Source organism: Mizuhopecten yessoensis, unplaced genomic scaffold (assembly GCF_002113885.1).
Source record: "Mizuhopecten yessoensis strain PY_sf001 unplaced genomic scaffold, ASM211388v2 scaffold10519, whole genome shotgun sequence".
NCBI lineage: Eukaryota > Metazoa > Mollusca > Bivalvia > Pectinida > Pectinidae > Mizuhopecten > Mizuhopecten yessoensis.
The window spans coordinates 292036-318490 of NW_018408587.1; the positions used below are offsets into that span (position 1 = coordinate 292036).

Below are 26455 nucleotides of genomic sequence, written 5' to 3' on the forward strand. Positions count from 1 at the left end.
TATATTTGTACGCCCAAATATCCTCCATTTATAGGATCGTGGTGTTTAATGACTGAATAATTTGGTGACTTGGATCCAAAAACATGGATGCGAATTACATAGAAATATAGATGTTTTTTTTTTGTTTACAGAAAATCAATAGAAAGTCTAATAACAAGAGTTTTACGATGGTTCGTGACATGCTTTGCATTGACACTGCATGCATGGTCGTCAAATGATATACACATTTTGAGTTTTAAAATGGGAAGGGAAATAACTTTTACATACTAGTACATTTGTTGTTATTAACACACCTTATTGAATTGTTCACTGTTTGGTTATTTGTTTTAGATGGCCCGGGGTGTATCGGTGTTCAAAGTTTTTATAACAGCATTATTCATCATTTCACAGGTAAGGTGGCGGTGCATGATGTTCTTTCTTTTCTTTTGGTGTGTCGATCACCTCAGTGTAATATAATCTTTAATACATCGCCTAATAGAACTGTTCTCTTTACACTGGTGTTGTTAAATCATTTCTTGATAAACAGAACCCCTTATCTAGTTTCCGGATATACAGCTGTATATGTATATATAACTAACTGGAAACGATTCATCACCACTGCTTGAAATGTTGTAAAATGGTTATGTAACACTCTATTATATATTTTTTTGTTATTAAAGCTCTTCTGCATAGAACAGATTTTCACAATTAATTATTAGTTATTTTCTCTAAACGAGTATTTGAAAAAGATACAATCAGATGAGTTTGCTATTTGTTTCAATATAGCGATACATTAAGAGGACCAAACCAGTTACTTCGGTTTTGATCTCATTCCTTACATATATATGTGAAAATGTCTTTATAAAAAGGAAACATGATTACTTTTGTTTTGTTTTACTCTTTTTCTATGCAGACCACAGAACTACGCCCTTACATCACAAAAGAGAATTCGAACCTGTCATGTTTTGAATGTCCACCAGGGTTTTACCTCTCTGGAGATTGCACCACAAATAACACCATCGCAGCCTGTAGGGTGTGTCCACAGGGTTATTACTCCAGTGTCCCCGGTGTTCATACCAGTTGTGCAATATGTTCATCATTCTGTGAGTCAAATAATCTTATTGTGGTGTCTAGCTGCTCGTCAACAAACAATTTGACATGTGACTGTCCGTCAGGAAAGGTACTGAAGGATCCACACGACAAACACCATGCTATATGTGAGGATCCACCAACACATAAACCTCCAAAAACCACACAGAATTGTAAGTTACTCACTAACGTGTTCTTTAATGTTTACTATTCCGCACAACGCACCAAAAATATCGTGCGCACATCGTTCACCCCGTTGTGCGCTTTTCTCCGCACAAATGTGTGATTCGGCAGAATTGGTTGATCAATATTACGGAATGAAAAAAAACTGAAGCCCTCGTATGGAATAAGGTACACTGTATGTTTAATTTTACAATGCCTGTTACACAGCATTACAGTGACCTTTAGACTATCAAGAATGCTTTCAGGTAACATAACAGGTAAATAACATTGTTAGCTCACCTGCCTGAAGGGCAAGTGAGCTTATGACATGGTGCGTCGTCCGGCGTCCGGCCGGCATTCGTCTGTACAGCGTCAACTTTTTACCTTAAACAACTTCTTTTCAGTAACCAAAAGGCCTACGGTGAGATATTTGGCCAGTAGCATGTGGAATCAAGGGCTACCAAGTTTTTGCAAACAAATGACCTTCATCCATTTTCAAGGTTACAAGGGTCTAATATGTTAAAAACTTTAAACGACTTCTTCTGAGTAATCAAACAGCTTTGGATGATGATATTTGGCCAGGAGCATGCTGGGATAAAGGGCTACCAAGTTTGTTCAAACAAAAAACCTTCACCAATTTTCAAGGTCACAGGGGTCAAATATGTTTAAAACCCTTTAACAACTTCTTCTGAATACCCAAGAGGCATAGGATAATGATATTTGACCAGTATCATGCTTAGATGAAAGGTTACCAAATGCGCAAGTTTATTCAAATGAATGACCTTCATCTGTTTCAAGGTCACAGGGGTCAACAATATTAAAAACCTTTAAACAACTTCTTCTCAATAACCAAAAGGCCTAGAATGATGCTATTTGGTCAGTAGCATGCTGTGATGAAGAACTTCCAAGTTTGTTCAAATGAATGACCTTTACTTATATTCAAGGTTACAGGGGTCAAAAATGTTTAAAACCTTTAAACAACTTCTTCTGAATAACCAAGAGGCCTAGGTTAATGATATTTGATCAGTAACATGCTGGGATAAAGGGCTATCAAGTTTGTTCAAACGAATGACCTTGACTTATATTCAAGGTCACAGGGGTCAAATGTTTTAAACCTTTAAGAAACTACTTCTGAATAACCAAGAGGCCTAGGATAATGATATTTGGTCAGAAATTTGCTGATATGAAGGGCTACCAAGTTTGATCAAATGAATGACCTTCGCTCATATTCAAGGTCACAGTGGTCATTAAATCTTTAATTTTATATCAAAAACAATACTTACCACGTCCAATTATTATGCAAATGATCTCCAACTACCAGTTCTTTAACTCCCAAAGGAAAGTTTAAAATGCCCAGCGCAAATATGAAACTACTCCCTGTCCAAACCGGACATATGGGTGTAGGATGCGTGCGCACCTCCAACTTCCTCTTTTCTTCAACTCGAAGAAGCACATGGCTGTTATTTTTACCCTGGACTTCAATCAAGTTTTCCGAGGCGGTAACCTGTGTCATTGTTTGTTTTCATACTTCGTTTATTAAACCAGTTTCCCTGCTATTGTTTATCTATCTTTTTTGCCTTTTTTCACTGTATTTCGTTGTAATTATCGGTACCATTGCCACATGCTTTGGTCCCTGTTCGTTTTCATGAGTGTTTCACTTTCGTTTCCGTGTACGGTGATTTTTAGGTCACCTGAGCTTTGCTCAAGTGACCTATTCCAATCACTTTCCGTCCGTCGTCGTCCATTGTCCGTCGTCCGTCGTGCGTAAACTTTTACATTATCAACTTCTTCTCAAGAACAAGTGGATGGAATTTTTTCAAACTTGGTCACAATCATCCTTGGTAGATGAGGCTACCAAATTGTACCAAATGGGATTCCTACCCCAACCCTAGGAGCCAGGGCGGGGCCCAAAAGGGAAAATTAACCAATATTTCAAAAATCTTCTTCTCCAGACTCAGAGGTATTACAGTCATTTTCTCTGCATGGATGGAAAGATCATCAGGGGCTTTATTAAAATTGTAAATTTCAGGACCCCCGAGCTATCCGTTCACCCTTGGGGAGGGGGTAAAGTTTACTATAGTTTATATAGGGAAACAACACTTTTGGGTATATTTTGACAATTTTCATTTGGAAATTATTTTTACTTGGTCAGAATCATCTTTGGTGGGTTACGGTATCATCAAATTGTAAACTTGAAATTCCTGCCCCATCCCCAGGGGTTAGAGAGGGGCCCGAAAGGGAACATTTACAAATATTTTAAAATTCTTATCCTTTGATGACATGACAAGTATTGTATTTCACTTAGTTTACATGCTGATTTCCACATTACATCTAAACAATAAAATAAAGCTACCAGTACCTATGATATAACTCAGGTGACCGCTAAGGCGCTTGGGCCTCTTGTTATGAATTAAAATTATTTTATTTTACAAATAAAGGCTGAATTGTTTGTTTATCTTGTTGTTTGTGAATCATGAAGGACTCCTCCAAGTCTGACAAACGGGGTAAGAGGAAGGACAAGACTAGGTCCTCCTCCGGTAGTACCGGTGACCCCATAGAGAGTCCTCCGGCAGGTACCTTGTTGGCAGAGGCCCTGCCGGGTCCCAAGACTATCCAGCCCTTGGCTGGCTCTTGTCTAGAGAGCACAGGTGTTGGCTATCATGTTGCCCCTTCCATTGGTGTAAGTTCATCTCTGGAAAGGTTGGGCCCTCCTCTAGTCTCTGACTTTTTAGTCAGTCCTGGAGCGTCTGTTGGTAGGGATAGAGTCATGAATGAGGATCCTTTTGGGTCCTCTGCTGTGATGGGGAGTGATAATTCTTTGAAATTTCTTGGCCCAACAGAGTGTAGCAGCACTGCCACCTCTCATGACTCTCCACGGTCCCTTCTCTTTCCTGGTCAAGTATCCGGTATCAACCCTGTTGGGGTCGATTCCGTGCCAGCTTGCACCATATGAAACCCATTGGCCGTGCCTATGGGTAATGGAGAAGGTGACAAGTCTGACAAGAGTAGGACGACACCCCATGGTCTCGGGTATGAGTCCTTTGGGCCTCATGCTTGGAGTACTATGCATCATAGTTTTGGTGCTTTCCAGCAGCAAACTGGTCATATGTCTGGCCCTAGGCTTTTCATTTCTGGTTTCGCTCCAGGAGGGAGTGGCGGTTCACCTTTTCCTTTTGGTCAGGGTATTCCTTCCCATGTACCCACTGATTAGTTTGGTCAGTACTGGGGTCACTCATTTCCTTCTGGTCCTAGGGCCCCATTTCCTCAGGGATTTGGGTACAACTCTGGTTAGTCCTCCGGGATTTAATCAGTGTTGGGGGCTCGCTGAATGCCAAGCTTCTACCCACCTCTGGGGCTGGGGAGAAGTTTGTGTTTAAAAGACCTATTAGGGCTTTTAGGACATCTGGCTCCAAGACCAATATCCCCCCCTCTTGTAGGTCTTCAGAGTCTCATCTTGGCCCGTCGGAGCCTAAGAGAGCTTCTACCCCGACTTTCTCAGAGAGTCTCCAGAACTCTACCTTGCCCTTAACAGTAGATACTTCAGTGTCTACTTCAAGGAAGGGTACTGAAATGGAGAAGGGGGACAGGGACGATGACGTCCTCAGCCTGTCACCTGGGAGTGTGATGACTGATTTTCAGTCAGAACCTCCTTCGTCTCGTCATGATTCGTATTCTTCGGAATCTGAAGATGATGTGTTGGTTGAGATTGAGGTAGAGCCGGAGGTTGAGGCTGAAGCCCACCGTGCTCTGGCTGGCATGCGAAGCGCCGACGTAGCCAGAATCCTCAGAATCCGGAGGCGACAACGGTGCTGAGTCAGCTTGTTCCGCCTAAGGTTTCGACTCGTTTCGACAAGTCTTTGTCTGAGGGTTTTGTTGTTTCCTCGGCTTTGGCTATCGCCCATGCTAGGATGGCAGAGAAGGCTGGTTTGTCCTCTCGTGCATCTGGTGCAGCTGGCCTGCAGTTGAGTTTGGCAGATTTGTCTGAGGTTAGGTCCTCGGACTACGCCATTTACAACACCAAACTTGAGAGTCAACCAGCTAAGCTGAAAACTCACGAGCTTTCGGCAATGGCCAGGACTGGCGACTGACCAGGTGGTGTTCTCTGCCAAGGAACACCCCAAACTGGAGAAAATCCTGCAGCTTTCTCTTCAGGTATTCTCATATTTTGATTTCCTGACGGTGACCCTTTTCCGTTTATTTGAAGTGCCCACCGGGGAGTCAGAGGTTGATGAGAGTGACAGATGGGCTGTGCAGGATAGGGTGACCTCATCCTTGCACAACTGTCTGAAGGCCTCTGCAGGTTTGCAGTGTACACTGCTGGCCAATTTGGTTCTTACCAGGCGGGCCTCTGTGCTTAATGGTAAGCCTATTGAAGAACCTTACCTTTCCAGGCTTTTGTCTCCTCCCTTCGAGGGTCCTTGGCTCTTCGGGGGTGCCCTTCCTTCTATTCAGAAAGAAGTTATGGAGTACCCAGTAGCCTTGGCACTTTTGGTTTCAAAAGTGTCAGCTGCTGGTAAGACTGGAACCCCAGTGTTCCTGACTTCTTCCCTCCTTCCACAACTTTTCCGTTTCAGTCCGGGCAAGTAGATCAGAGGTCTCATTTACCTGGTCTTTTAACGGTGGTCGTAGACAGTCCCATAGACGTTTGGGAAGGTCTTGGCCTTCCTCAACCGGACCTTCCAGTAGAAGGTGGACTGTCCGCTTACCTTCCTCAATGGAAGGAGATTACTCAGGCCATTTGGGGATTGTCAATAGTTGCGGAAGGATTGAGCATCCCGTTGATACGGGAACCTCCGCTCACAGCAGAGCCAATCTTTTCCCCACCTCCATAGGATGCAGAGAAGGCTCTAGCTGTCAGACGGGAAATTGCTACCCTAGTCGGGAAGGGTACAGTTGCAGTGCTCCCACGGTGCCGGTGCTCTCCAGGCTTCTATTCCCGAACTTTTCTGGTGAAGAAGTCAGAAGCTTGGCCCCCAATTATAGACCTAAGGGCCTTCAATCAGTTCGTGGACTCTCCCCACTTTCAGATGGAGACCCCGAGAGGCATTATTGCCTCAGTCAGGGAGGGAATGTGAGCTACTTCAATAGACTTGAAGGATGCCGACTTTTACATTCCCATCAGGAAGTCGGACAGGAAGTGTCTTCCCTTCTCATGCGAGGGCAAGATATTCCAGGTCCGGGCTATGCCTTTTTGCCTTACCACAGCCCCCATGGTTTTTACCAAACTACTGCAGGTTGTGGTAGGTTTCCTGCACCAGCAGAGTATCAACATCCATATTTACTTCGATGACTCCCTCATGCTTCATTCACTGAGGGAGTCCTTGATGCAGGATACTCGACTGGTTCTGAGTCTTTTGCTCAAGGTCGGGTTCATCCCCTCCCGAGAGAAATCAGAACTGTCTCCCTTCCAGGACTTTGTGTTCCTAGGCTACTGGTTCAACATAACCAAGGGTATAGTCTTTTCAACTCAGGAGAAATTCATCAAGGCAATGAGTCTGGTGCTTCAGTTTATCCAGAGTTCTGTGATAATTTTGAAAAACGATTTTTTTTCCAAAAGGGGTGTGATATGGGTTTTGCGGGCTGATACGGGTTTTGGGGTGTGATACGGCGGGAGCTGATACGGGTTTTGGGGTGTGATACGGCGAGGGCTGATATGGGTTAGAGCAATTGTGTCGTATCGCATATACAAAAAAAAACGTATTTATTAGTAAGTATGTAATAAATGTGTATATTTGTGCATATCTGCATGCATGTATGTAAGTATGCTTTCTCGATTTATACATGTATATATGTTCTGATGACTCCCCTTGTAATAATGCTGTGTAGTAATGAAACAGTTTAGAGATCATTTGCATTATTGCATAACCTTACATGTATTGATTTGTGTTATGTTTATGCATGAATGTGTGTATGTTTACAATATTTTCATATGTCATATATGTTTGTATGTATCCTGAGTAAATGTAAGTGTGTTCAGTATACATATGTGTGTGGCTGTGTGTTAAGACTGTGGCAATATATCGGAAAACAGGTATATCGCAATACAGACGAAATATTGCTGTATCGCAATATATTTTTTTAAGCTGATTTTTAGTCACCTGGTCCGAAGGACCATGGTGAGCTGATGCCATACCGCAGCGTCCGGCGTCCGGCCGTCAACTTTTCCTTTTAAATACTACTAGTCCTGAACGGCCAAGTAGATTTTGAGTAAATTTGGTCTGGAGCATCTTTAGGCCAAGGGGACTTTATTTTTAGCTCACTGGTCCAAAGGACCATTGTGAGCTTATGCCATACCGCAGCGTCCGTCGTCCATCCGTCCATCAACTTTTCCTTTAAAAAACTACTAGTCCTGAACGGCCGAGTAGATTTTTACTAATTTATGTCTGGAGCATGTTTAGGCCAAGGGAACTCAATTTTGTTTAAGCCGTGGGTGTGGACCCCCAGGGGCCGTAGGAATGAAAGCATTTGTTCCATATTTGGTCTGAATATAAGCATCCTTAGGTGAAGGCCTAGGGGAACCAATTTTATATCAACTGTGGGTCTAGCCCTCCAGGGGCCTGAAGGGTGGGGCCCAATAGGGGTAACATAGCAAATTATTCTTTAAAATCCTTCTTCTTCTGTAGGAATGAAAGGATTTGTTCCATATTTTGGTCTAAAGCATCCTTGGGTGAAGGGGAACCATTTTTGTATAAACCGTGGGTCTAGCCCCCCAGGGGCCTGAAGGGCAGGGCCCAATAGGGGAAACAGCAAATTATTCTTTAAAATCCTTGCTCTTCTGTAGAAATGAAAGGATTAAGTCCATATTTGGTGTGGAGCATCCTTGGGTAAAGGGGGACCAATTTTCTATAAACCGTGGGTGTGCCCCCCCCCCCTGGGGGCTGAGGGGCGGGGTCAAATAGGGGAAATATAGCAAATTATTCTTAAAAATCCTTCTTCTGTAGGAATGAAAGGATTTGTTCCATATTTGGTCTGAAGTATCCTTGGGTGAAGGGGAACCAATTTTGTATAAACTGTGGGTCTAGCCCCCAGGGGCCTGAAGGACGGGGCCCAATAGGGGAAACATAGCAAATTATTCTTTCAAATCCTTCTTTTTCTGTTGGGATGAAATGATTTGGTCTATATTTGGTGTGGAGCATCCTTTGGTAAAGGGGACTCAATTTTGTATCAAGTATCCTTCTTCTACTGTAGGCATTAAGGGATTTTATCCTTATGTAGTCTGGAGCATCCTTGGGCCAAAGGGACTCAATTTGGGTATAAACGGTGGGTGTGACCTCCCCTGGGTGCAGAGGGGAAGGGCCCAATAGGGGAAATAGAGGTAAAAGCTTAAAAATCCTTCTTCTACCATAGGGATTAAAGNCAGAGGGGCGGGCCCCAATAGGGGAAACATAGCAAATTCATCAAAATCCTTCTTCTGCTGTAGGAAGGACAGGATTTTGTCCAAATTTGGTATGAAGCACCCTTCATTGAAGGGGAACCAATATTGTATAAACGGAGGGCCTCGCCCCCCCCCCCCCCTAGGGGCAGAGAGCAGGCCCAATGAGGGATATAGATGAATAGCTTTAATATCCTTTTTCTTCCATAAATGGGATGAAGGTATTATGACCAAATTTGAACAGTAGCATCCAATTTGGAAGGTAAATCGATTTTGTATAAATGGTGGGTCTGAATAACTTCAGGGTTATAACAAGCAAGGGTGAGATAGAGAACAAACAGAAATGCTTGTAAGCATCATACCCAGTCAAATGCAATGCATGGCACCAGAATTCTTTTAATTTTGTATAAACGTTTATATTTCAGGATAAAGTAGTACATTTTATATCTTAAAGAAAATTTGAAGATGTCGGAATCGTTAATTTAACTAACAACACTTTGGTTGGAATCGTATTCAAGGTCACAAGCATCAAATATGTTAAAATCTTCAAAGAACTAAAGATCTTCCAATGCTTGGTGCCAAGATCACTCTAGGATCATATGTAAATGTTTCCTATGTTTGTCAATTCACTGACATACATAGCAAATATATGCTTTGCTTGTATATCTTCAGATGATTACAGCATAGTCAAAGAGGATACCAATGCTCTGAAGGAAGATGCCAAAACATTGAAGGAGAATGTCAGGGCCATGAATGTTGATGTCGGTACCATGAAGGAGGATGTTGGTAGACTAAAGGAGGATGTTGGTGCCGTGAAGGAGGGTGTTGGTAGACTAAAGGAGGATGTTGGTGCCGTGAAGGAGGGTGTTAGCTCAATGAAGGACACTCTGAACGCCCTGTCAAAAGATATTAGTTACATTGAAGGTATGAAAGTTAGTCCGATCATATCAGCATTTAAAACCCGGACACACTGGTAACATAATTTAGTTTTTGTGATTTATTGATTGATTGATATCAAAGAAAAAAAGAAAAACTTTAATTTATGTTAAATGATTGTTCACCCGTTCGGGATTTCGAAAATAGTGAAGTTACGACACTGACAAACTTGCTAGCTCACTTGTCTTAGGGGCAAATGAGTTTATGCCGTGGTGCACCATCCATTGTCCATCTGTCTATTATTCACCGAAAAGCCTACTAGTGCAGAATGGCTTAATGAAATTTAACCTTATTTGGTGTGTAGCATTGCCAGGATCAGGGGAATCAATATTGTTTAAAAAAAAGTTGTCACCGAGGGGGATGACAAGAATATCCCCTGCATACAGGTAAATTGTATAATGACAATGGAAATGCCATTGTCTTAACCTAGTTTTAATTTTTCGATCCCCTTGGTTTTTGTTTATTTTTGGGGCGAGTGAAACACGTTTTTAATGTTTAAACCGTTAAGGTTAGGCCAAAAGTGGAAGGGTTGACACCTTGGCATGGTACTTCCACTACGCAAAAAGTTGCAAAGAAATCTATCGAGAAAAATGCGCAAATACAAAGCTGGACAAAGTTTTGTCAATTTTCTTAGGCAAATTGGCATAAATCCCTTAAAAAGGTCCGAAACAAAAAATTGATCAGGGGCACAACAACATGATTCTACATCTATACAAAAAAGTTTTTAAGAAATCTATTGAAAAATGAGCAAGTGCATAGCAAGACAAAGTTTTGTTATTTTTTTAGCTCACCTGGTCAGAAGGACAATGGTGAGCTTATGCCATACCGCAGCGTCCGTCGTCCGACTTGCGTCCGTCGTCCGTCAACTTTACACTACTTGTCATGAACCACTAAGCGGATTTCAACAAAATTTGGTGTGAAGCATCCTTGGGGGGAGAATATCCAATTTTTCATATATGGTGGGTCTGGCCCCCCAGAGGCCTGAGGGACAGGGCCCAATAGGGGAAATATAGCAATTTCATCTTTAAAATCTTTCTTTTTCTGTAGGAATGAAAGGATTTGTTCCATATTTGGTGTGGGGCATCCTTGGGTAAAGGGAAACCAATTTTGTATAAAAGATGGGTATGGCCCCCCGCGGGGCTGAGGGACAGGGCCCAATAGGGGAAATATAGCAAATTCTTTAAAATCCTTCTTCTTCTGTAGGAATGAAAGGATTTGTTCAATATTTGGGCTGAAGTGTCTTTGAGTGAAGGGGAACCAATTTTGTATAAACCGTGGGTCTGGCCCCTCAGGGGCCTGAGGGGCGGGGCCCAATATGGGAAATATAGCAAATTATTAGGTCACCTGAGACAAAGTCTCAAGTGACCTATTGCGATCGCCTTTTGTCCGTCGTCGTCCGTCGTCCGTGATATAGTAGAATCAAATTCTCTTCATAGATTGAAGGGTCTTAAGGAGCTTTACCGAAATTGTGAATTTCTTGACCCTGGGGTCTCACGTTTACCCCTGGGGAGGGGGTAAACTTTACTATAGTTTATATAGGGAAATCACATTTTGGACCAACATTTGTTTAATTTGCATTGGAAAGAATTCAATTTGGGTTAGCATTATCAGTATTAGGTAGCAGTTTGATAATAAGCCCATACCAGCTCTGACTAACCCCCAGGGGCTGATTGGTGGGGCCAAAAAGGGACGAATTTACTGAAATTAAAAAAATCTTCTTCTCAAGATCCAGATATGGTAGAATCAAATACTCTTCATAGATGGAAGGGTCTTAAGGTTTATGACCCTAGGGTCTCACGTTTACCCCCTGGGGAAGGAGTGGGGGGGGGGCAAAATTTATTATGGTTTATAATGGCAAATGATACTTTGAATATTACATGTTAATAACTTGATTGGAATTATAACCTTGAGTTGACAGTTTGATACTTTAAAATTTTTGAGCTAGCCCTACCCCCAAGGGCGGTAGGGTGGGGCTCAAGGGAGTCAGTGTGCTAAAATTTCTTCATTTTCCTTGTTTAGAATCAGAGGTGCTAGTTTCAAATCCTTTTTAGTCTGAAATCTGAATGCTTGATATTGAATAAGGTGGTTTTATTGTTTTTTGTCACTTTGAATAATATTTCTGTTCATGTTAAAAACGAAATCAACTCTCTGTATAAATATAGCAGGTGACCGTTAAGGCCCATGGGCCTCTTGTTCTTTTAAATCCTTCTTCTATAGGAATGAAAGGATTTGATCCATATTTGCATGGTGTGGAACATCCTTGGGTAAAGGGAAACCAATTTTGTGTAAACAGTGGGTGTGGCCTTCCTGGGACCTGAGGGGTGGGGCCCAATAGCGGAAATAGAGGTAAAACCTTTATAATCCTACTTCTACCATAGGGATTAAGGGATTTTATCCTTATTCAGTCTAGAGCATCATTGGGCAAAAGGGACTCAATTTCGTATAAACAGCGAGTGTGGCCTCCCTGGGGGCAGAAGGGAGGGGGCCAATAGGGGAAATAGAGATAAAGCTTCAAAATCTGTTTTCTTCTGTAGGAATGACAGGCTTTTGTCCAAATTTGGTATGAAGAATCATTGGGCCAAGGGGACTCAATTTTGTATAAGCAGTGGATGTGGTGAACTTCCAGGGGGCAGAAGGGCGGGGCCCAATAGGAGAAATAGAGGTAAAACCTTTAAAATCCTTCTTTGACCTTCAGGATTAAGTGATTTTATCGTTATTTAGTCTGGAGCATCCTTGGGCCAAGGGGTCTCAATTTTGTATAATTGATGGGTATGACCCCCTAGGGGAATAGGGGTGGGGCTCTGTTTCAAGTTTGTTCTCGCTATATATCTCAAGTACTAGATGGATCTTTCTGAAATTTCATATGACAGCATCTACCATGGAGTACTATATCTTTACTTCATACCAATTATTTTAAACATATTCAGGTGAGCGATACCGGCCCTCTGGGCCTCTTGTTTACGTAAAAGGATATACTCCCTTTAAAAGGTCTGAAACGCTAAATAATTTCACGGGGCACAATTACATACTGTTCTGCCACTACACTTCTGTTTTAAAGAACTCTATTGAAAAATTAGCAAATTCATAAATGGACAAAGTTTGTCTGTGGACCGACGGACAAGTTGATTCCAATACAACCCAGGGGGGTATAAAGAAAGAAATGTCCCCTCTGGGGGAAGAGGGGCAGGGCCAAATAGGGAAATTTTAGGCAAATATTTAAGATCCTTCTCCTTGAGTATCGCTGATGGGATTTTTAGGTCACCTAAGACAAAGTCTCAAATGACCTATTGCGATAGCCTTTTGTCCGTCGTCGTCTGTCGTGCGTCCGTAAACAATTTACATTTTCAACTTCTTCTCCAAAACCCCTGCACCAATTTCAATGAAATTTTGCAGGGACCTTCCATGGACAAAGGTCAACAAAAATAGTGGCCGGTTTAGTCCCAAGCCCCCAGGGGCCTGAGGGGCGGGGCCAAAAAGGGTCAAATTGACTAAAATTTCAAAAATCTTCTTCTCAAGACCCAGATGTGGTAGAATCAAATACTCTTCATAGATGGAAGGGTCTTAAGGTTTATGACCCTAGGGTCTCACGTTTATCCCCTGGGGAAGGAGGGGGGGGGCAAAATTTATTATGGTGTATAATGGCAAATGATACTTTGAATATTACATGTTAATAACTTGATTGGAATTATTATAACCTTGAGTTTCTTCATTTTCCTTGTTTAGAATCAGAGGTGCTAGTTTCAAATACTTTTAAGTCTGAAATCTGTATGCTAGATATTGAATAAGGTGGTTATTAAGTTTTTTGTCACTGGAAGCTGAAACTTTCTAGAGCATCCTTGAGCCAAGGAGCATCATTGTACAAGGGGAGGGTGTGGCTATGCTGGGGACATAGGGACGGGGCCTTATTGGGGATTATAGGTAAATCCTATTTCTTGATAATGGATAATTCGTATAAAGTAAAACAATTGACCTGAAAGATCCTTAGGTCCTAATATTAAGAGTTTGTTGAAGGGAAAAGGTAATTATAATGAGGCATTTAGTAAATTAACTTAGAAAAATAACCATTACCATAATCAAGGGCACAGAGGTCAAATATGTTTAAAACCTTTATACGAATTCTTAATAACACAAAGGGTGCTGATATTCAAGTTCAGAGTGGTCAGTTGTCTTAAAAACTTTCAATCAACTTCTCAACAACCGAGAAACCAAAATGGCATCAGATCGGCGCTATCGCAAGGAGGCTAATACACCAACCTACACACATGAATGAATAGGACTTGAACCCAATAACACTAAATTAAACCTAACAGAAATGCTGGCATTAATTTTGATTAGAAATTGACAACTACTGTATTATGTAATAGAAGTCATTCTATATGCTTAATGTTATCATATTCATGTTAGAGAACTTGATACAAGTTACAGTTGATTCACTACTTTTAGATGCATCTTATTTTGACAATAACCACAGAGATATTGTACTTCATCCTATATGCATTTCTGGTACCTGTGAAATATCATTGAGGCAGTTCAGAATACAATTTTGTCAGTATAAAATAGTTAATACATTGTTGCTTGTACTGACAGGGGCAACAGAAATGCTTTTAAGGGTCATACCCAGTCAAGTGCAATGCATGGCTCCAGAATTCATTTAATTTTGTATAAACATTTATATTTCGTTATAGAGTAGTACATTTTATATCTTAAGGAAAATTGGAAGATGTCGAAATCATTAATTTAACTAACAACACTTTGGTTTGAATCCTATTCAAAATCACAAGCGTCAAACATGTTAAAAACTTCAAACGACTGAAGATCTTCCCATGATTGGTGCCAAGATCACTCTAGGATCATATGTAAATGTTTCCTATGTTTGTCAATTCACTGACATACATAGCAAATATATGCTTTGCTTGTATATCTTCAGATGATTACAGCATAGTCAAAGAGGATACCAATGCTCTGAAGGAAGATGCCAAAACATTGAAGGAGAATGTCAGGGCCATGAAGGATGATGTCGGTACCATGAAGGAGGATGTTGGTAGACTAAAGGAGGATGTCGGTGCCATGAAGGAGGATGCTAGCTCAATGAAGGACACTCTGAACGCCCTGTCAAAAGAAATTAGTCACATCAAAGGTATGAAAGTTAGTCCGATCATATCGGCATTATTACACACTGGTAACAGAAATTAGTTTTTGTGATTTATTGATTGATTGATATCAAAGAAAAAAATGAAAATTGTAATTTATGTTGAATGATTGTTCACCCGTTCGGGATTTCGAAAATAGTGAAGTTACGACACTGACAAACTTTCTAGCTCACTTGTCTTAGGGCAAATGAGTTAATGCCGTGGTGCACCATCCATTGTCCATCTGTCTATTATTCACCGAAAGGCCTATGAGTGCAGAATGGCTAAATAGAATTTAATCTCATTTGGTGTGTAGCATTGCCAGGATCAGGGGAATCAATTTTGTTTAAACAAAAGTTGTCACCGAAGGGGATGACCAGTTTATCCCCCCCCCCCCCCCCCCCCCCGCATACAGGTAAATTGTGTAATGACAATGGAAATGCCATTGTCTGTACGTACATCTAGTTTAATTTTTCAATCCCCTTGGGTTTTTTGGGTTTTTTTGGGCGGGCAAAACACGTTTTTCATGTTAAAACCGTTAAAATTAGGCCATGGTACTGCCACTACACAAAAAGTTTCAAAACAATCTATTGAAAAATGAGCAAATACAAGGCGGACAAAGTTTTGTCAATTTCTTTAGGCAAATTGGCATAAATCTCTTAAAAAGGTCAGAAGCGAAAACCTGTTCAGGGGCACAACAACATATGATTCTACATCTACACAAAAACGTTTCTAAGAAATCTATTGAAAAATGAGCAAGACAAGTTTTGTAAAAAAAAATACGTAAACGGATATACTCCCTTAAAAAGGTCTAAAACACTAAATAATTTCAGGGGGCACAATTACATATTGTGCTGCCACTACACAAATTTTTTAAAGAAATCTATTTAAAAATTAGCAAATGCATAGACGGTCCAAAACAAAAGGTTTTGTAAGATTTTTTATCATTTGTTTTATTATGTAAAAGGGCATTAAACAAATTCAAAGAAAGCTATAGAAAAATGAGCGAATGCATAGCCGGACAAGTTTTGTCTACGGACCGACGGACAAGTTGATTCCAATATAACCCGGGGGGGGATATAAAGAAAGAAGTGTCCCCTCTGGGGACAGAGGGGCTGGGTAAAATATTTAAGATCCATCTCCTTGAGTAACGCTGAAGGGATTTTAATCTTAACTAGCCTTGAACATCCTTTGGCAAAGGGAATCAGTATGGTATAAATGATGGATGTGTCCCCGCCGCCCTCCTGTAGGCAGAAAGCAGGGCCTAATAAGGAATTTCAAGTAAATCTTTAAAGTCATACTTCTGGAATGTGAGAAAAGCAATGTTTTATCTAAATTGGCCTGGAGAATACTTTGGTCAATGGGATTCAACCCTGTGTAATGAATGGTATTGTCCCCTGGGAGCAGGGGGATGGGGCCAAAATTATGGAAATAAAGGAATATTTCAACAATAATACTCCGTTCTTATAAGTTTGGAATAGTGTCATTATTTGGTTTGAAGCATTCTTTGGGAAACTATTTAGCATTGAATAAAGAGGGAAATGCCGTATAGGGGTAGAGGGTTGGGGCCATTTGGGTAAATGTAGGTAAATACATCAAATGATTTTTAGCTCACCTGGCCCTTCAGGCCAAGTGAGCTTAAGGCATAGTGTGGCGTCCCTCATCCGGTGTCAACTTTTTACTTTAAACAACTTCTTTTGAATGACCAAGAGGCCTAGGATGATGTTATTTGACCAGTAGCATGCTGGGATGAAGGGCTACCAGGTTTGTTCAAATGAATGACTTTGAATCATATTCAATGTCACTGGGGTCAAATATGTTAAAAACATTTAAACAATTTCTTATGACTAACCGCGAGGCCTAGGATGCTTTAATTTGGCCAGTAACATGCTGGGATGAAGGGCTACCAAATTTGTTCAAGCAAATGAACTTGACTTATATTCAAGGTCACAGGGATCAAATATGTTTAAAACATTTAAACAACTTCTTATGAATAACCTAAAGGCCTATGGTGCTTTAGTTTAACCAGTAACATGCTGGGATGAAGGGCTTCCAAGTTTGTTCAAAGGAATGACCTTGACATATATTCAAGGTCACATGGGTCAAATATGTTTAAATGACTTCTTCTTAATAAGCAAAAGGCCAATGGTGATGATATTTAACCAAAAGGTCCAAGGTTATGATATTTTGCTTGAAGCATGCTGGGTTGGAAGACTATAAACTCTGTTCAATGTCCTTGTTCGATATTCAAGGTCACGGGCGTCATATGTTTAAATCTTTTAGTAGGTTCTTATGAATCAAACACTGATATTCTGCCTGTAGTTGTATTTTAGTCCACTTTTAAGATTTCAAGTGTGAGATTAATACCAGTTGAGCGATTCAGGCCGATTGGGCCTCTTGTCCCTGAGTGTGGGTAAAAGGATTTGAACCTCAAATTTTCTAGCAGGGCTCACCCTAAACCTAAAAAATCAGTAGCCAAAAAAGTAGCCATGTTTGAATTTCAGTAGCCAATTTTTTTTAAACAGTGGCCATACTTTCTCGGCCCCCAACCGTTACGGATAGGCCCTCCATAAAATCATGAAATATTTAATATTTTTTGAAGTGCAATACTATTCAATATGATGTTAAATTAAGGAGTACTCTGTTAAATTAAAGAAATTGTTATACATCATGTTTATAATTTAATCCATAATGTGATATTTTTTTAATCCTTTCAGATTACATTGCTGTAATTTTAAGAAAATATAATTTAAATTAAAATGCTGAAAATTTCCACCAGAACTTTTATTTTTATTTTTAGCTCACCTGGCCCGAAGGGCCAAGTGAGCTTATGGCATGGTGCGGCGTCCGGCGTCAACTTTTTACTTTAAACAACTTCTTCTCAGTAACCAAAAGGCCTAGGGTGATGATATTTGGCCAGAAGCATGCTTGAATGAAGGGCTACGAAGTTTGTTCAAATAAATGACCTTCATCAATTTTCAAGGTCACAGGGGTTAAATATGTTAAAATCTTTAAACAACTTCTTCTGAATAACCAAGAGGCCTAGGATGATGATATTTTGCCAGTAACATGCAGGGATGAAGGGCTGCCAGGATTTTTCAAATAAATGACCTTGAATTATATTCAAGGTCACAGGGGTCAAATATGTTAAAAACATTTAAACAATTTCTTCTGAATAACCAAGAGACTTAGGGTGATGATAGTTGGCCAGTAACATGCTGGGATAAAGGGCTACCAAGTTTGTTTAAATAAATGACTTTGACCCACTTTCATGGTCACAGGGGTCAAATATATTTAAAACCTTTAAACAACTTTTTCTGAATAACCGAGAGGCCTAGGGTGATGATATTTAGGCAGTAATATGCTGGGATGAAGGGCTACCAAGTTTGTTCAAATAAATGACCTTAACTTATATTCAAGGTCAGAGAGGGCAAATATGTTTTAAACATTTAAACAACTTCTTCTCAATAACCAATAGGCCTAGGGTGATGATATTTGGCAAGTAGCATGCTGGGATGAAGGGCTATAAAGTTTGTTCAAATGAATGACCTTCATCTTTTTTCAAGGTCACAGGGTCAAATATGTGCTTAACCTTTAAACAACTTCTTCTGAATAACCAAGAGGCCTAGGATAATGCCAGTAACATGCTGAGATGAAGGACTGAAAGTTGGTAGGAATGATCGCCTCATGGTCCTGACAAAGTGTTGTTATTTTTTGGGTCGATCAGAAATCCAATATGGCCACCACGGCCGCCATTTTGAAAACCTATTTCAAACTTAAAGTCAAGTTCTGCTGGACCGATTGAACTTAAAGTTTGTAGGAATGATCGACTCATGGTCCTGACAAAGTGTTGTTATTTTTCAGGTCGATCAGAAATCCAATATGGCCACCACAGCTGCCATTTTGGTAAACTATTTCAAACTTAAAGTAAAGATCTACTTGGCCGATTGAACTGAAACTTTGTAGGAATGATCGAATCATGGTCCTGACAAAGTGTTGTTATTTTTCGGGTCAATCAGAAATACAATTTGGCTGCCATGGCCGCTATTTTGCTACTAAGTTCTAATAGGCCGATCTCACTTAAAATTGGTCTAGGAATGATCAGCTCATGGTCCTGACAAAGTTAAGTTAACATTATACTATTTTTTACTCAAATTGGTACATATTTCAACAACAAAAATAAATACTATAGACTCAGGTGACCGTTAAGGCCCATGGGCCTCTTGTTAAAAACTTAGTAGTCAATTTAGTAGCCAATAAAAAATAAAAGTAGCCAATGGCTACTTTGGCTACCGACAGCATGAGCCCTGTCTAGAGCATCCTTGAGCCAAGGAGGCACATCATTGTACAAGGGGAGTGTGTGGCTATGCTGGGGACATAGGGAGGGGGCCTTATTGGGGATTATAGGTAAATCCTATTTCTTGATAATGGATAATTCATATAAAGTAAAACAATTTACCTGAAAGATCCTTAGGTCCTAATATTAAGAGTTTGTTGAAGGATGATATTTGGCCAGGTGCATGCAGGGATGAAGGAATACAAAGTTTGCTCAAATGAATGACCTTCATCCATATTCAAGGTCACAAGGGTCAGCTATCTAAAACAAAACATATAAACTACTTCTTCTGAATAGCTGAAGATGTGATGATATTTGACAACTAGTATGCTTGGATAAGGGTCGCAGGGGTCAAGTTTGTAAAAAACTTTCAACTTCTTCTTAATACCAATGGGCCTATGATTATGATATGCGGCTAGTTACATGCTCAGATAAAAAGAAACTATGAGCATTGTTCTTATGATTGATGCTCACACATATTAAGGTCACAGAGTCAAATGTATTGAAAATGTTGCACAACTTCAGAATAACCACAAAAGATAGGGTTGTGATATTTTGTCAGTAGCATGCTAAGATGAGGAGCTATCAATTTTTCTTATGTTAATAACTTCCAAGGTCACTAATGGCCAAATGCACACAAACCTTTAATGACCTCATCTCTATAAACAAAAGGTTTAGGGTGGTGATATTTGGCAAACTGCATGCTGTGATGAAATACTATAAATTTTGTTCAAATCAATGACCTTGTTAGACTTTCAAGGTCAAAGGGACAAATTAATTGTGCTTACATTTTAACAGGTTCTCTGGAATGGCTTGAGTCATAGATACTGATTGTCTGTCTTAGCTTTATTATAGTCCAGTTTTAAGGTTTCAAGTGTGAGATTAATACTAGTTGAATGATGCAGATCCAGTTGGGCTCTTGTTTCATAAATGTCAATAAAATGGCTTAAAGCGCCTGTTCGGGGATGTTATTACACAATAAATGGGTCTAAATGCGTTCTCTGGTCTTCCAAAAGTTATACCACGGCAATATGATGGTCGAGTTCTGCTTGCAATGTCCAGTTTTGACCACTGAAATCTTGTGGAAGCCCCGCGTAAATTTAGAACAGATCTATTTATATATGTTTCGTGGTTGTTTCGAAAGCAAGGCATTAAAGATATCAACAATAGCACGCCATCTCTCAGCCATGTCGGACTCATCTAGCAGACAAGACAGCAATACTGTATGTAAATAATTGTTTTAAGAGGTCATGTATGCTGCAAGAGTAGTATTCCTACCTTTATGCTGTTGTTATATGTAACTGTTTTGATGACAATGTCAATAAACGTGGAAATCAGTGCAAAATCGCCGTCCAATGCCGTGATGGGGCCCCATGAAGGGGTAATCTAAATCCCATCATCAATGTCATCGTTTCATTTGTTAAGTTGTATTTACTATTTTGAAGCAATCATAGCATATTGTTTTTGAAAACACAAAAAGTTTTTGCCTGGGAATTTCGGGAATACTCATTAAATAATTAAAATGGCCCAAAGACGTTCCTAGACTGAACTTGAAGCGAAGAGAAACTTTCAACTTCAAGTAAACAGGCATATTGACATTGTGTCATTGAACCTTTGATAAATAGGCCTATCGATTGATTATAGACGTGTTTATTACACACATCATTACTTGTTAGTTCCAGTTTTAATCTATTCTACCACGGACTTAGATCCGTGATTCTACATTTAGTGTGATATAAAGAAAGCAGAATGTTTGAATGTACACAAGTTATACATACTAATTAGGGCCCTGTATCAGAGATACGGGTGCCCTATAGTAATCACTGTCTGTCTGTCTGTCTGTCTGTCTGTCTGTCCACAAGTTTTGTTCCTGGCTGATAACTTTGGTATTTATTCAAAGGTCAAGGTCATTAGGTTCAAAGGTCAAGGTCAAATTTTGCATCTTTTCACTGATGAACATTTTGGTATGACACTTTGAAGCAATGTTGCTCAGAATTAAACAATGAGTCAACTAACAAAAGGTCAAGGTCACCGGGTCAGGGATCAAGGTTAAATTTTGTATCTTTTCACTGGTGAACATTTTGGTATGACACTTTGAAGCAATGTTGCTCAGAATTAAACAAGGCGTCAATTCACCAAAGGTCAAGGTCACTGGGTCAAAGGTGAAAGTTAAATTTGTTTATGACATTATGCAGCAATGTTGGTAAGAATTAAACAAGGAGTCAATTCACCAAAAGTCAAGGTCATTGGGTCAAAGGTCACAGTCAAATTTTGTATCTTTTCCCTGATGAACACTTTGTTATGACTTTATGAAGCAATGTTGGTCGGAATTTAACAAAGTGTCAACTGACCTAACGTCAAGGCACTCGGTCAAAGGTAAAGGTCACTCTGTCAAAGGTCAAGGTAAAGTTTAGTATTTTTTGCTGGTGAACATTTCATTATGACACTTGGAAGCAATGTTTGTGGGAATTAAACAAGGAGTCATTTGACCAAAGGGCAAGGTCCCTGGGTCAAAGGTCCAGGTCAAATTTTGTTTCTTTCACAAGCAAAGTTGGTCCGAATTTAAAAAGTAGTCAACTGACATAAGGTCAAGGTCATTTAATGTTATTATGTAGGAAACTTGTTCAGAACTTAACACAGAGTCAACTGTCAAGGTCCAGGTTACTGGTTCCAAAGGGTCAAGGTCAATTTTGTATTTTTCACTGATGAACATTTGTTATGATATTATGAAGCAAAGTTGGTCGGAATTAAAGAATAAGTCAACTGACCAAAGATCAGGGTCACTGGGTTAATGGTCAAGGTCATTTGGGTCCAAAGGTCAAAGACATGAATCCTAAAAGCAGAGTTGGTTGGAATCCACAAAGGAATTACATGGCCACCTTTAAATGTCACCAGGTCAAATTTCATAGTCACCTTTATAATCAAACTTGCTGCATACATGTATTTGTATACTTTCATCTTTTATCATTATAATGTACTATTACCAATAAAAGTTGCAATATTATAACTGGCATATTGGGCCCTCGATCCAGGGCCTCTCGTCCTAAATTACCTCACACCACGAGGATTATCGGCAAAGAACAAGTTAATAGTCTCTCTGTATACAACTCTCTGTTTTAGACAAATATTGTCAGTTAAAGTTTTTTTGTTGTGTCTACTGATCTTATGAAAGGAGCAGAGAAACTAAAATGCTTTCATTTTTTTTTTCAAATTTTTATTGTTCCTGATTTAATTTTACATTTGAAAGCTGCCAGGGTTTGGGCCTGGTATCAGCTTCCTTACAATAAATGTCCTCTCGCAGGAGGGTTCTCGTACACCATACTCTGAGTCTCAGACAATCATTAATTCATATATTCATTCATATTTTGTTTTTTACATGATATATTCATCCGTACGTGCCATCTCATTGCTGAAGTTCAATCACACATTCATCATTATATTCAAACAACCATTTGTTCATGTGTTATAATTATAAATGAGTAGCAAGGGAAGTCTTATTCAATATTGTCGGTCATCTCTCTTCATTTTAAAGTTTCCCCACTTACAAGCTTCAAGTATGGTAGTTTGGTGTAAAATGTAAACCTGTACATCAATTTTTTTTGCTTTTATCTGCCTTTTTGATGACGCGCATGCAGTAAAATAACATCACTGACTGTTCTGGTCAAGTGAGAGTTTTAGACTGTCAGATGACGATTTAGGATTTCGTTAAAATAATCATAATTTTTACTTCCAGGGAGTGAATGTCACCAAAATTTGTATTTTAAACATATATGCCATTTTCGCAAATATAGATTTTTTTCCCCGAGCAGGCACTTTAACGCATGTTTTCTGTTTCATCGATTATATTGATTTATTGTTTTATTCATTTCAGATCTTACTATTGCAATCATCATCCTGATTGTAGTCGTCATTGGTTTTGTACTGGGTTGGTTTGTAATACGCTGTAAAAAATATTGTGACTATCTGAAAAGGACACTTGGAAAAAATGAGGTCAGGTACGTTTCATCAAGATAGCCTTATTAATAACAGTACTGTGAGTAAAAATACAATTATATAATTAACTACGTATACAGCTGTATGTTCTTATGCTGCTGCTCAGTCAAGGTTATACGTTTGCTCAATCAATGGATTTTTCCTTCTTTTTTTTTTGCTTTCAGGACTTGATGCTAATATTTTCAAATTCTTACAGGAATTAACCTTAAAAACTACTTTCACACTGTATAACCTACTTTGGAGCTATTTATGTTATTGCATGACCACAAACATTTACACATCCCATAAATGCCAGATGAAAAAAAAACAATTCACTTTACTTAAATATTGATTCCAATACTTTCCCTTACATATCTAAAACTCCGGTTTATCATAACAACTTTGAATAGCTTGGTACATGCACTTTTTTCTTCTTAGATAATGCATTCACAACTTACTATGCATTGCAATGGTCTTAACCAACCAAATAATTCAAAATTAGTGAAAGGATTTTCTTTGCAAGTATGATATAATAATTTTGCAGTTTCTCTACTGATCCATATTCCAAGTATAGAAAAGAATCCACATGGAACGTTCATAATTCACACGCATGTATGCTCATATGAAATCGTTGGAAGCTATATTTATTTGGCTTTCCTCATGGATCATTGGTGTGATATTTCGGCAGATCCTCTGGTTTTATCTCATTATATGACAAAATGGGGGATTTTCTGTCCTCATCCATTACATGAAAAGAGTCTTAATATTTTGTATGTGCACAACAATCTTTTGAATCGTTACAGGGTTGCTGATCGGGAGTATTCAGAATTGCCAAAAGGAGAAAACAATCAAGACAATATATCCAACAAAGAAAATAGCCATCGTGTGGACAAAAGGCGTCTTACAAATGATGAGTAAGCAACCATAACTATTCTTTTGTAGCTAAATGACAATAAAAGAGGGATACGTAAAAACAGACACGGAATATTGATACAGAGTGCAGAAACTAGGGAGATTTTTGTTATCAATGAAAAAAGTTGATTCAATTAAAACTATTATAATTAACGTATTTGACATCAGAGGAGCTACCACTAGATATGATTTCTATATAAGGTCTTACATTTTGAAAAATTTATTTCACTCTTTTCGGGCAAAGCAAGTAATAAAATAATACATTTGTGTCAATTTCAAGCAGACAAGGGTGAATCACTGCATGTGACATTAATTGCAATAGACTTATAGTTTTTAGAAGTCCCTGCACTGGTACACTCGTCCTTAAGCTATTTTTGATTTGTAAAACATAATGTAATAATATCAAACTACATGTAATTTGATGAACTGTTTATTGAATTTTTTTACACATTGCTTAGACGGTGTACAAAGATAAATCAAACATAGACGGTGTAAAAAGATAAATCGAACATCCATCATTTAAAAATAGTTGAGCGACATTTATCGACGCACAAAGATAGATTCCGATAAATTTCAAATCTGCCATAAATATTTGATAGACATTTATTTGCTTTTATACTAAGATGACCGACAGCAATTTACTTTTGCTTTGCAACATTTTGAAAGGATATATATTTACTTCGGAAACTATGATAACCAATGTCAACATTTTGTACGTGCAAAGAGATCTCAAACATCTGATATTTTATATTTTGTATCTTTTCAGACTACCTCCTACAGAATCAGATTGTATACCGAAGACATATAATACTACAGAATCAGATTGTATACCGAAGACAAATAATACTTATGATGTGTCTGTAAAGCTTGAAATGTCGAATATTGCTCTCGGTTCCACTGTTAATGGTGACATTGTCGGGAATGGGAACTGTTAACAAGGGAAACTGTTTGTGTTTTATTATTAGTTAAAACTGGAACATTGGGGAGTGTGATGTAGTTGTTAGTGGTGCGACACCTTAAAAGTTAGTTGATACATAATGTGTTGTTACCTGAGTTTACCGTCGTTCGCGACTGCAAATCATTTCAATTATTAGAGCTATTGTTAACGGGTAATCACAGATATAGTGTTAGCTAATTACTGCATTGTAATTTGTATTGATTGTAGTGTTGAGAAGTGTCAATAATTTATGCTGAAGCATGCAATCCTACCTGGCCTATTGTCCAGGACCAGATGATGTGGGTTAAGTTATGCCCTCCGGTTAACTTTCCTATTAATGTCGCCAAACGAGCAGTCATGACCACAGATGACCGATTTTAATAACTTTTCAGTAGGTAAAAATTGTGTGGCCAAAACATATCGCCAATCTGAACTGTGACATGACCTGGTTTGAAGTGATGATACCCAAGCCGCCATAATGAGCCCTTTTCACTGATCCTGTGTATGTACAAATGTATAAATAATCTAGTTCCAGGATATCTTTCTAATCAATTTGATTTGTCTAACAACAGATAAACTAGATCAGCATCCCAAAACTCTGTCAACGTACCCAAACACCGTACCACATTTTATTCCAAACACTTTTTGGTACAAGGGAGCCAGATTTGGAATGATTTACCGGTTGAAGTACGACTCTCTTCCTCCTTGACAAAATTCAAACTAAATATGATTGGTAACATTAAGAATGCGGTTTAATTGTCTTTTATTTTTACTATTATACTTTTTAGATACAGCTTTGATTTGTTTTATTTTCGCTATATTAGCGTGTATTCTGTCAATTTTTAGCTTTTGCTACATTAGCATATATGTAAATTATGAAATAACTGTAATATGAATTGCTGTTTTAGTAGACCAACAATTATTTTATGTGCATTTATTTGATGTGATACTACTTTGTCTTTTAACTAACCAATTTTACTAACAGAGGACCCTGTGGAAGATTAGCTTTGCTAAACAGGTTTTGTATCCTCAATAAATAAAGTTTATTATTATTATTATTATTACAAGCTAACCGGTAATAAGATTTATATATATATTTAAATGCCGCCGTGCCTATTCTCCATAATCATGTTTATTGAAGATTTAATAGAAACTGTGGTAAGGTATACATGTAGCAAACACTTGTGAAAGCAAGTGTTTTTTTTTATAAAAGCACTGGACAAAGTCTTGAGTGTAATCAGCCCAACAGAATTCAAAATATAAGTAGTGCATTTTATAAACCGATTTTCTATTCATATAGTAACAGTGATAGAGACCTAGCCCCCGGGCCTGGAAAGTTATCCCAAGCAGGCACTTTCTTTGAGGAAGCACTCTATAAAGTCAAGAGTGTAATCAGCCCAAGGGAATCAAGATATTTTGTGCATTAGTGCATTAAAAGGATTTTCTATTTATAGTGACCCATTGACCTTTGACCACTGAACCTGAAAAGTTATCCCAAGCAGACACTTTCTTCCAAAAACTGAGTGTAATCAGTCCAACAGAATTCGAAATACAGTGCACAAACTGATATTCTATTTATAGTAAGTGACCTTGATCTTTGATATCAAAGGCTGAAAGGCTATCCAAAAGCT

The 26455-nt window shown here is 39.0% G+C and overlaps 1 protein-coding gene across 2 annotated transcripts in view; it reads left to right on the forward strand.

Annotated features, from left to right (window-relative positions):
• Positions 1-25652, forward strand: part of LOC110460908 — a 33159-nt gene extending 7507 nt beyond the window's left edge. For both annotated transcript variants that reach the window (XM_021514117.1, XM_021514116.1), the window contains exons 2-8: positions 331-390; positions 893-1241; positions 9275-9526; positions 14466-14675; positions 22875-22998; positions 23779-23889; positions 24654-25652. In XM_021514117.1, the coding sequence (XP_021369792.1) occupies positions 331-390; positions 893-1241; positions 9275-9526; positions 14466-14675; positions 22875-22998; positions 23779-23889; positions 24654-24822 (1275 nt within the window). In that variant the 3' untranslated portion in view covers positions 24823-25652. The remainder of the gene's footprint in view (positions 1-330; positions 391-892; positions 1242-9274; positions 9527-14465; positions 14676-22874; positions 22999-23778; positions 23890-24653) is intronic.
• Positions 25653-26455: the final 803 nt, after the last annotated feature.